The sequence below is a fragment of the Rhincodon typus genome, chromosome 19 (genome assembly GCF_021869965.1).
Source record: "Rhincodon typus isolate 14 chromosome 19, sRhiTyp1.1, whole genome shotgun sequence".
Lineage (NCBI taxonomy): Eukaryota > Metazoa > Chordata > Chondrichthyes > Orectolobiformes > Rhincodontidae > Rhincodon > Rhincodon typus.
This window is the reverse complement of record NC_063350.1, coordinates 57,337,336-57,349,685: the sequence shown is the minus strand read 5'-3', so window position 1 is coordinate 57,349,685 and position 12,350 is coordinate 57,337,336. Positions and strand designations below refer to the sequence as shown.

Genomic DNA, 12,350 nt, shown 5'->3' with positions numbered 1-12,350 from the left:
GTACATTAATACCACAGCCATGTTCCCCAGCCTCCATCAGCATAATCTCTAATTTTGTTTTCTTCCACGTGGCCCTGTGTGACACCAACTTCCAAAACCAGAACTCATTGCCATGGAACATCCTGCATGCAACATGCAAGGGACATCAGGGCCAATGTCCCATTCCACCTTTTCACCAATGTTTTACAATGACATCCCTACAGAATACTTTTCACTTCCCCATTACATTAGATGTTAGTCTCTTTCCATACTCTGTCTTTTATATGCTTCTTCATTTCTCTGAACCATCAATATTCAGCCTGGTTCTGGATTGTGCTGTCCACCCGACATGTCATAATCATGCATTTTTTTCTTCATCTTAATCTCTATAATCTTTGTGGGAATTTAGGATTTGTTTGCTTTTCTCCACCTCGGGAATGCAGCTGGCCTATTGTTGCAATACAGGGACAGCAAGCCAAACCAAAACAGGCTCATCATCACTGGATTCACAATAGAGTGAACTTAAAAATATCAATGACCCTCAAAATTACTCAACTATTTCTCACCACACTGTGCAATAACTATCTTTTCTCTACAGACAGCCATTGTTCAGATAACAATTTCGCTGTCGACTTTTAACTCCATTTGATCTGGGCCCAATCCATTCTCTAGCTGATTAAGTTATGAGGGCTTGAGGGCTTAGTGACAGGATGTGGAGATCTGGTCCACCATGGCATCCAGCTGCCTCTGTTCCAGCCTTGGGTTTTCATCATGAGGTAGCGGCCACAACTACAGCATGAATAGAGTTTCAGAGGTCAAAATGTCAGGTTAATGGGTTACATTTACAAAATCGGGAATCAGTGATTGGAAAATGGCATGAGTCATGTTTTCCAAACCAAAGATGGAAACACAAGCTATCAGCTCTCTTTCAGTCATGCCTGGAAAGATGGTGCAGGAGGGAGGGTTTCAGATTCCTGGGACAAGCTGGATGAATTGCATAAAAACACAGCCAGGACTGAGTTATTTGAAAGAATTTTGCTAGTGCCTTTCGGAAGGCTTTGAACTAACTTGGCACGAGTGCAGGAACCAAGAAAGAACTGTACAGGAATATAACAGGGCTTGCAAAATACTTAGGGATACAGGTGACACCGGCATAGAGTTAGTAAGTTAATGGGCAAAGTTGGAAGGGGGGAGAAAGAAAGGAGGTTGAAAACAAGAGTCAGCATGCATGTATATTAATCTACTGGCTTCACAAAGAGAAACACTCCAAATATCTTGGCCCAAATCCACCTTAACCAAAAACATCAAATTCAGCCCAATAGTGATAATGCATAAGGAGATGTCAACAAGCAGCTATCCTAACTTCTGGAAAAGATTTTTTCATATTTTGCAACTCTCACCAAAACAGATAACCTATCTTCCTAATGTTTAAAAGGATGAAATTGGAAATAACTTCACAGCATGACATTTGAACAGACATCACCTGCCCATCAAAAGTACATCTACACGAAATAATTCAGAGATAGTAAGAACTGCTGATGTTGGAGTCAGAGAATAACACACTGTGGAGCTGGAGAAACACAGCAGACCAGGCAGCATCAGAGGAGCAGGAAGCTGACGTTTCTGGTTGGGACCCCCCGAAACATCAACTTTCCTGCTCCTCTGATCTGCCTTGCCTGCTGTGCTCCTCCAGCTCCACACTCTGTGACACAGAACAGTACAACACAGTACAGGCCCTTCGGCCCACGATGTTGTGCCGAACTTTTACACTAAACCTAAGGTCTAACTAACCTCCACCCCAACCTTACACTATCATCCATATGTCTATCCAATAGTCGCTTAAATGCCCCTAATGAGGCCGACTCCACTACCCTCTCCGGCAATGCATTCCTCGCCCCTACCACTCTCTGAGTTAAGAACCTACCTCTGACGTTTCCCCTATATCTACCTCCACTCACTTTAAAACTGTGCCCCTCGTAATAGCTACCTCCACCCGAGGAAAAAGTCTCTGGCTGTCTACTCTATCTATACCTCTGATCATTTTGTACACCTCTATCAAGTCACCTCTCACCCTTCGTCATTCCAAAGAGAAAAGCCCTAGCTCCCTCAACCATTCCTCGTAAGACCTTCCCTCCATTCCAGGCAACATCCTAGTAAATTTCCTCTGCACCTTTTCCAACATTTCCATATCTTTCTTGTAATGAGGCGACCAGAACAGGACACAATACTCCAGATGTGGCCAAACCAGGGTTTTGTATAGCTGGAGCGTAACTTCACAGCTCTTGAACTCAATCCCTCTATTAATGAAAACTAACACACCATATGCCTTTTTAACAACTCTAGCCACCCAGTGGCAGCTTTCAGGGAACTGTGGACATGAACCCCAAGATCCCTCTGCTCCTCCACAATGCCAAGAATCTTTCCGTTAACCCTGTATTCTGCTTTCAAATTTGTCCCTCCAAAATGAATCACCTCACACTTTTCAGGGTTAAATGCCATCTGCCACTTCTCAGCCCAGCTCTGTATCCTATCAATGTCCCTTTGTAACCTAGAACAGCCCTCCACACTATCCACAACTCAACCCACCTTCATATCGTCCTCCTTACTAATCTACCCTTCCACTCCTACATCCAGATCATTTACAAAAATCACAAATAGAAGAGGACCCAGAACAGATCCTTGTGGTACACCACTCGTAACTGAGCACCATGTTGAATATTTTCCGTCCACTACCACCCTTTGTCTTCGAAGGAACAGCCAATTCTGAATCCAGTCTGCCACATTTCCCCCTGTCCCATGCCTCCTTACTTTCGGCATGAGCCTACCATGGGGAACCTTATCAAACTCCTTACTTAAATCCATGTATACCACATCCACTGCTCTACCTTCATCCACGTGTTTGTTTAACTCTTCGAAGAATTCAGTAAAGTTTGTGAGGCATGATCTACCCCTCACAAATCCATGCTGACTATCACGAATCAAACTGTGCCTATCCAAGTGATCATAAATCCTATCTCGCACAGCCCTTTCCAATAATTTGCCCACCACTGATGTAAGACTAACTGGCCTGTAATTTCCGGGGTTATCCCTATTCCCTTTTTTGAACAAGGGAATGATGTTTGCCACTCTCCAATCTTCCGGCACTATACCCATGGACAGTGAGGACGAAAAGATCATCGCTAAAGTCCCTGCAATCTCTTCCCTCGCTTCCCATAGAATCCTTGGATAAATCCCATCAGGTCCGGGGACTTATCTATCTTCAAGTTCCTCAAAATTCCTAGTACATCTTCCTTAATAACATCCACCTCCTCTCGCCTACCAGCCTGTTTCACACTTTCCTTGATCCTATCTGCCAAGGTTTTCTCATGCCCCCTTATAGCTCTCCTAAGCCCTTGCTTCAGCTCCTTCCTGGATAACTTGTATCCCTCTACAGCCTTTTCCGATCCTTGTTTCCTAAACCTTATATAAGCATTCTTCTTCCTCTTAGCTAGTCGTTCGACCTCTCTTCAGAACCAAGGCTCCCTCACTCGACTGCATCTTCCCTGCCTGCTAGGGATAAACATATCGATCACACGCAGTATGCATTGCTCAAACAATCTCCACATTTCTATAGTGCTCTTCCCTGACAGCATCTGTTCCCATTCTATATTACCCAGTTCTTGCCTAACAGATTTATAATTATCCTTCCTCCAATTGTAAACCTTACCCTGCTGTATGTACCTATCCTTTTCCATGACTATTGTAAAAGTAACAGAGTTATGATTGCTACCACCAAAATGCTCTCCTACCAATAGGTCTAACACTGGGCCCGGTTCATTGCCAAGCACCAAATCCAAAGTGGTCTCTCCTTGTGTTGGTCTATCTAAATACGGTGTCAGGAATCCCTCCTGAACACACTGGACAAAATCCGTTCCATCTAAACTATTGCAACTAAAATGTTTCCAATCAATATTTGGAAAGTTGAAGTCACCCATGACTGCAACCCTGTGACTTCTGCACCTTTCCAGTATCTGCCTTCCAATCCACTCCTCCACTAAGAAATTGTAACTTCCACACTGGGGATTGCTTCTGCACTGAACATGAGGTCTGTCTGACCTCAACACAAAGTTCAGACGGCCCTTCTGTGTTCTGGCTTCCCTCATGTGAGAGTCATGCCATATCGCAAACATGGTATCTGTCAGAAGTAGCCTCAGGATTTCCGAATCTGGGTCTCATCTGCCATTTTCAGAGGTCCACGAAGTCTTCAGCTCTGAAAATCCAGCCCCATGCATCCAAAACAAACCCATATAGACATCAAGGACCTCAAAGAACTTAAACAAGTCTTCTTTGTAAAATTACTAATTGTCAATAGCAGTGGAACATACCTTGAATTTTGTAGAACCATAAACTTTTTGAACAGTATTGAAGATGTCCAGAGTCAAATCAAACAATATCTGTATCTGGCTTCCTTCAATGTTCCCAATTCTGAAGGGCGTATTCATATCCACAGCTAGCAATCTCTTCTCATCTTTTACTGTTTAGCACAGAACAATAAATTTAAATGAGTAAAATTCAAGAAATTACACAAGAAATAAAACTTCAGAAAAAGAGACAGGGGTCCACATTTTCATCTGTGAGTTGCAAAGGAGTCAAGAGAATTCTCAGCTTCTTTCAGCTGCCTCAGAAAATACCAGATTCGTTGGCACGATCTTCATTGACAGGATACAACTTGTCAACTGCAGTCAGACAGCCAATCTCTGCTTCTGAACTTAAATACCCTTACAATTAAGGCCAATATACCATTGGCCATTCAAATTGCTTGCTGCACCTCCCTGTCTATTTACATTGACTGGTGTACAATAATAGCCAGAACCCCTTCGTACATCCACATTTCACAAAATATCACTATTTAAATAATACCTTGTTTCTGTTTTTCACATTGAATGTATAACTTCACATTTAGCCACATTGTACTCCATCTGCTATGGGTTTGCCCGCCCACTCACTCAACTTGACAATCACTTTGAAGCCTCCTTGCATCCTCCTCACAACTCACAATAATACCTCGTTTGTGTTGTCAGCAAACTTGGAAATGTTACATTCCAGGTCACTTAGCTATATCATGAATAGCTGGGGCCCAAGCATTAATCTTTGTGGTGCCCACTAGTCACCGTCTGCCTACCAGAAAAAGACCCATTTATTCCCAGACTCTGTTTCAACCAATTCTCAATCCATGCTGTTTGAGGTAAGTTCAGATTTATGTTGTAAGGGATAAATGATGTTTCTATGCTAAAAGAAACTTAGAGGCTAGATCAGCAGATCTCTGATGGTACCTGCCCCAACAGGAGACAATGTTAATGAAAACATTCTAAGATGGCCTTGGAGAAAAAGACTTCGCAGAACAACCACTGACAAAGGAAGAGAAATAAACATCCATAGCGAGGCAAATTGTTTACTCTCTTGCTGGCTGAAGTAGACCTTAACACATTAACCTATGACAGAGGAGAGACAGCTGTTCATTGTGTATGGAAGAATATTGGAATGTGGATAATGATACACCAGCAGAATAACAATAACTTTTCGGTATGCTTCAGAGTTTTGTTTCAACCTGCTAACTAAGGCAGATCTCTCCGTGAATCACTTGAATAATTTGTATCAGTTGATTAATTACTTTTTTTTATTCACTGATGGGACGTGGGCATCACTAGTTGGGCCAGCATTTATTGCCCATTTCTAGTTGCCCTTGAGAAGGTCGTGGTGAGCTGCCTTCTTGAACCACTGCAGTTCACGTGCTGTAGGTAGACCTACAATGCCCTGAGGGAGGGAATTCTAGGATTTTCTTCCAGTGCCAGTGAAGGAACAGCAATACAGAAGAGGCAATGGCCCAATGGTATTATCGCTGGACCTTTAATCCAGAGACCCAGATAATGTTCTGGGGATCCTGGGTTTGAATCCCACCATGGCAGATGGTGGAATTTGAATTCAATACAATATCTGGAATTAAGAATCTAATGATGACCACGAATCCACTGTCGATTGTTGGAAAAACCCATCTAGATCACTAACATCCTTTAGGGAAGGAAACTGCCATCCTTACCTGGTCTAGCCTATACGTGACTCCAGACCCACAGCAAAGTGGTTGACACTTTACTGCCTCTGGGCAATTAGGAATGGGCAATAAAAGCTGCCTAGTCAGTGACACCCTCATCCCATGAATGAAGAAAGAAAAAAAATTTCCAAGTCAGGGTGGTGAGTGTCTTGGGAGGGGAACTTTCAATTGGAGGTGTTCCCATGTATTTGCTGCTTTTGTTCTTCTCGATAGTATTGGCTGTGGGTTTGGAAGGCATTGTCTCAGGGGTTTTGTTGAATTTCTGCAATGCACTGCTGCTACTGAGCGTCACTGGTGGAGTGGGTGAATGTTTAGGGATGTGGGACCAATCAAGTGGGTTGCATTGTCCTTGATGGAGTCAGCTTCTTGTGTCAAGTGTTCAGAGAGTGAAGACAACAATGCCATTTTAATTCCCCCAATCTCAAGTGCTTTAATTTTATCCAATAACACTTATGAGATACCTTATCAACGGCCTTTTGAAAATCCAGATATAGCATGTACACTGGTTGATCCTGAAGTATTTTATTAGTAACATCCTTAAAAAACACCAATCGATCGGTTAAGCATGATTGAAATTCATAAACCTATATTGGAGATGTCCAAACCTGTTTATGTTTTTTCCAAGTGTTCTGTTGTCACGTCCTTCATGAAATACTCTAGCATTTTCCCCACTACTGGTATCAGGCTAACTCATCCACAAGCAAAAAACATTAATATAAACCCCCAAACTACAGTGATGTCAAGAATGGCATTAAACAGGAAATTAGAGATGCAGGTAATAAGGGAATAGCGGTGATCATGGGTGTTTTTAATCTGCACACAGACCAGGCAAATCAAATTAGCCACAATGCCATAGAGGAGGAATTCCTGGAATGTATATGAGATGGTTTTCTTGACCAATATGTGGAGGAGCTAACAAGACAGCAGGCCATCTTAGACTGGGTGCTGTGTAATGAGAAGGGAATCATTGCCAATCTAGCTGTGCAAGATCACTTGGGGAAGAGCCACCATAACATGATAGAACTTTTGTATCAAGATGGAGAGGGAGGTTGTTGATTCGGAGACGAAGGTTCTAAACCTTAATAAAGGAAACTATGAGGATATGAGGCATGATTGGCCTTGATAGATTGGGGAGAGTTGCTTAAAGGGATGACAGGGGATAGGCAATGGCAGACATTCAAGAAACAACTGCTTATTCCTGTCTGTCGCAAAAGCAAAATGGCTAAGAGGGCCAATCCATGGCTTACAAAGGAAATAAGAGACAGTATCCAATCCTAGGAAGAAGTACACAGATTGGCCAAGAAAAATAATAAAACTGAGGAATGGGAGCAGTTTAGAATTCAGAAAAGAAGGACCAAGGGACTGACTAAGATGGGGAAAATAGAGTATGAAAGTAAGCTTGCAGGGAACATAAAGACTGGCACTAAGAGTTTCTATAGGTACATTAAAGAAAGAGATTGGTGAAGGCAAATGTAGGTTCCCTACAGACAAAAGCGGGAAAATGTATAATAGGGGACAAAGAAATGGCTGAGGAACTCAGTACATACTTTGGTTCTGTTTTCACAAATGAGGACACAAATCAGATACCAGAATCGTTGGAGGACGCAAGATTCAGCGAGAGGGAAGAACTGAGGGAGCTCAATATTAGTTGAGAAATGTTGCTGGGAAAATTGTTGGGATTGAAGGTCAATAAATCACCAGGGCCTGATAATCTACATCCCAGAGAACTTACGGAAGTAGCTCTAGAAATAGTGGATGCATTGATGGTCATCTTCCAGGATTCTATAAACTCTGGAACAGTGCCTGCAGATTGGAAGGTAGCTAATGTCACTCCAATATTCAAAATGGGAGGTAGAGAGAAAACAGGGAATTATAGAACAGTGAGCCGAACATCAGTAGTAGGGAAAATTCTCAAATCCACTGTCAAGGATTTTATAGCACAGCATTTAGAAAGCAGTGGCAGTATCAGACAGAGTCAGCATGGATTTATGAAGGGGAAAACATGCTTGATAAATCTATTGGAATTCTATGAAGATATAACTAGTAGAGTTGACAAGGGGAAGCCAGTTGATGTAGTATATTTGGACATTCAGAAAGCATTTGACAAAGTCCCACGTAAGAGATTAATGTGTAAGATTAAAGTGCATGGGATTGGTGAAGTATATTGAGATGGATAGGAAACTGATTGGCAGACAGGGAACAAAGAGTAGGAAATAATGGGTCCTTTTCAAATTAGCAGGCAGTAACTACTGGGTTGCCATAGGGATCAGTGCTGGGACCCCAGCTATTCACAATATATATTAATGATTTGGACAAAGGAATAAAATGTAACATCTCTACTTTTTTAGATGATACCAAGTTGGGTGGGAGGATGAACTGTGACGAGGATACAGAGATTCTTCAGCATGATCTCGACAGGTTGGGTGAGTGGGCAAATCAATGGCAGATGCAGTACAATTTGGATAAATGTGAGGTTATTCACTTCGGAAGCAAAAACAAGAAGGCAGATTAATACCTGAATGGCTGTAAATTGGGACAGGGCAGTATGCATGAGGACCTGGGCATCCTTGTGCACCAGTCACTGAAGGAAAGCATGCAGGTGAAGCAGGCGGTAAAGGAGTATGGAAGAAATTAGCATGTTGTAGAAGGTTCAAGAAAAGTCAGTATCGAAAAGGCAAAAAGACTATGTGACTGACAGAACATTAAAAGGAAGTGTCAACTCAGAGTGTTCAAACCCCCCTAGTTCTTCATAACTGCTATCTTAGTAAAACCTAATCACATTTTCACCCTAGTCAGTAAAATAAGTGCATGTTAGCTCAACATTAACAGAACAATGAAGCCTGCAGCTCAGGAAGATGATGAGATTTCTGGAAAACATTAAGCTTTGGACTATGGAGCGGCACGATGGCTCAGTGGTTAGCACTGCTGCCTCACAGTGCCAGGGACCCAGGTTCGAATCCACCCTCAGGCAACTATCTGTGTGGAGTTTGCACATTCTCCCCATGTCTGCGTGAGTATCCTCCAGGTATTCCGGTTTCTTCCCACAGTCCAAAGACGTGCATGCTAGACGGATTGGCCATGCTAAATTGCCGGTAGTGTTCAGGGATGTGTAGCTTAGGTGGGTTATCGGGTAATAGTTCTGGGTGGGATGCTCTGAGGGTTGGTGTGGACTTGTTGGGCCAAAGGGCCTATTTCCACACAGTAGGGATTCTATGAAATCACTGTTATCTGTCGAGTTGACTTGTTTGTCTCTCTATATAAATATCCTGCAACTCTGCATTGCTGCAGAGTCTTTGGTATCTAACTTTTGCGTTGACTCTCCGTGATATCACAAATAAAAAGTTCTCTACCTCGAAGTCTGACAGCTGCAGTCCAGTTATTCACGTATTAGAAGAAATTCTCGAACAAGGAGGCAAATGGTATGTTGGCCCTCATTGCGAGAGATTTTGAGTACAGGAGCATGGATGTGTTGTTGCAGTTGTACAGGGTCTTGGTGAGACCATGCCTCGAATATTGTGCGAAATTTTGATCTCCTTTTCTGAGGAAAGATGCTCTTGCTCTCGAGGGAGTGCAGCGAAGGTTTACCAGGCTGATTCCAGAGATGACGGATCTGACGTATGAGGAGAGGTTGACTAGGTTGGGATTGTTTTCGCTGGAGTTCCGACAAATGGGAGGGGGATCTCATTGAGACTTATAAAATTCTGACAGGACTGGACAGGGTAGATGCAGGGAAAATGTTCCTGAATGTGGGTGTGGTCAGAACCAGGGGTCACAGTATGAGGATTCAAGGTAGACGATTTAGGACAGAGATGAGGAGACATTTCTTCACTCAGCGAGTGGTGAGACTGTGGAATTCATTACCACAGGAAGTAGTTGATAGCAAAACACTGAATATTTTCAAGAGGTGGCTAGATATAGCAGTTGGGGCAAATGAGATCAAAGGTTATGGGGAGAAAGCAGGATTAGGCTACTGAATGGACGAATTCAGCCATGATCGTGAAGAATGGCAGAGCAGGCTCAAAGGGCTGAATGGATTCCTCCTGCTCCTATTTTCTGTGTTCCTATGTTTTTTCTTTCCCACCATTTTTAAATACTCGGGTTACATCTCTCACTCACCCAGATTCTCTTACACTCCAGATCATCCTCCTCACAATATCACGGAGTTTCATTTGTTCAATCTATATGTAGATAAAAAGGCAGGGGTGGTGGTGGTTAGCAGAATGGTGGTGATAGGTGGACACCAGTAGTAGGTACGACCTGGTTGGTTGACGGGAGAAATGAATCCTGTTGGTAGCTGGAAGGGTCAGTAAATGGAATGGAAGGCAGGTGGTGGAGCTGGAAAGGGAGCCGGGGGATGGATGGGAAGGTTATTTGAAATTAGAGAACTCAATGTTGAGTCCTCTGGACTGTAGGGTGCCCAGATGGAAGATATGGTGTTGTTCCTCAAATTTGCGCTCTGAATCACTGCGACATTGGAGGTGGCTGAGGACGGACATGAGGGAGGGGGGGGGGGGGGGGGGGGGGGGGAGTTGAAATGGGTGGTGACCAGGAGTTTAGGCTGGCCATTATGGGCCAGGCAAAGATGCTCCGCGAAACAGTCACCTAGTCTATGTTTGGTTTCACCAGTGTAGAGAAGACCACATTGGGAGCACTGGATGCAGTAGACCAGGTTGGAGGACTTGCAGGTGAAGCTCTGTCTCACCTGCAAGGACAGTTTAGAGCCCTGGGCTGAGATGAGGGAGCTGGTGTATGGGCAGGTGGTGCATCTTTTACGGGTACGGGGGGGGTGGGTGTTGGAGTGGTTGGTGCAAAGTGTGGCGCAAACTAAGGAGCGGTGAAGGGAATGGTCCATGTGGAAGGCCTCCGTATCCAATGTACCGTCCTCAAACATTTTCGCCAACTCCAATCAGACCCCACCACCTAAAACATCTTCCATTCCCCACCACTCTCTGCCTTCTGCAATGGCCATGCTGCCTGGCCTGCTGTGTTATCTAATGTTCTGGGTACACAGATTTGAAAACGCTGCCGAATCCGGCCGCAGCAGATGGCAGAATATGAATTCAATAAAAATCAGGAATTTAAGAGTCTAATGATCAGTATGAATCCATTGCCAATTGTTGGAAAAACCCATGTGGTTCACTAATATCAAGGAGGGAAATTACCATCCTTACCTGGTCTGCACAACATGTGACTCAGACACACAGCAATGTGGTTGACACCTAACTACTGGACAATAAATGCTAACCAGTGACGCTCTCATCGCATAAATAATAAAAAATTATACACAGTCCCTTGGTGTTTCCTATCACCACTGACGCAGATACAAAATCATGCTTTTCTGAGGCAAAATTCTTAAACACCGTAGCATTGATTTTTACTCCATCATTAACACTTTCTTTCCCTTTTTGCCTGCACTTCCTAAAGAACGAATACCCCTAGACGTTCAGGTCAAATCCATGGTGACCTTGCAGCCATGTCTCCATAATCTCAACTATATCATAATCAAGTTATCCATCTGTGCTGCTCATTAATCTACCTTATCAGGAATGCTCCGCACATTAAGACACAAAGCCTTTAGACTTGTCATTTGAACTTTGTTCATCATAGAGTCAAAGTTTTAAAGCATGGAAGAATGCTCTTTAGCCAATCACATCCACACCAATCATTGAACATCCATCAATCCTAATCCCATTTCCCAGCCCTTGGCCCACAGCCTAGTAAACTTTCAAGTGCTCTTCTACATATTTCTTAAATGTCTTCAGGGCTCCCAATTCTACCATCCTTTCAGGCACAGAGTGCCAGATGCCCATAACCTCTGGACGAAAAAGTATTTCCTCAAATCTCCATAAACCACTTGCTCCTTATCTTAAAGCTATGCTCCATGGCAACTGATTCTACTATTAAGAGGAAAAGCTTCATCCTATCTACCCTGTGTACACCCCTCAGAACTCTGTACATCTCAATCACATCCTCCCTCAGCCTTCTCTTTAAGGAAAACAACCTCAGCCAATTTAGTCTCTCTTCATAACTTTTTTTGATTTTAATTCATTTGGACATGGGCGTTGCTGGCCGGCCAGCATTTATAGCCTTTTCCTAGTTACCTTTAAACTGATCAGCTTGCTGGACAATTTCAAAAGGCAGTTGAGAGTCCACCACATTGCTTTGGGTCTGGAGTCACACATAGATCAGAACAGGACTGCAGATTTCTTTCCCGGAAGAACATTAATCAACTAGATTTTCTTTAGAGACAACAAGGTGCAGAGCTGGATGAACACAGCAGGCC

General features: G+C 43.3%; 1 protein-coding gene across 1 annotated transcript in view; it reads right to left on the bottom strand.

Moving 5' to 3' along the window:
* The window catches only part of LOC125485439 (synaptonemal complex protein 2-like), a 105,138-nt gene that overhangs the window by 30,922 nt on the left and 61,866 nt on the right, over positions 1-12,350 (bottom strand). Inside the window, exon 7 of the mRNA XM_048608200.1 lies at positions 4,344-4,492. Within this exon, the coding sequence (XP_048464157.1) occupies positions 4,344-4,492 (149 nt within the window). The remainder of the gene's footprint in view (positions 1-4,343; positions 4,493-12,350) is intronic.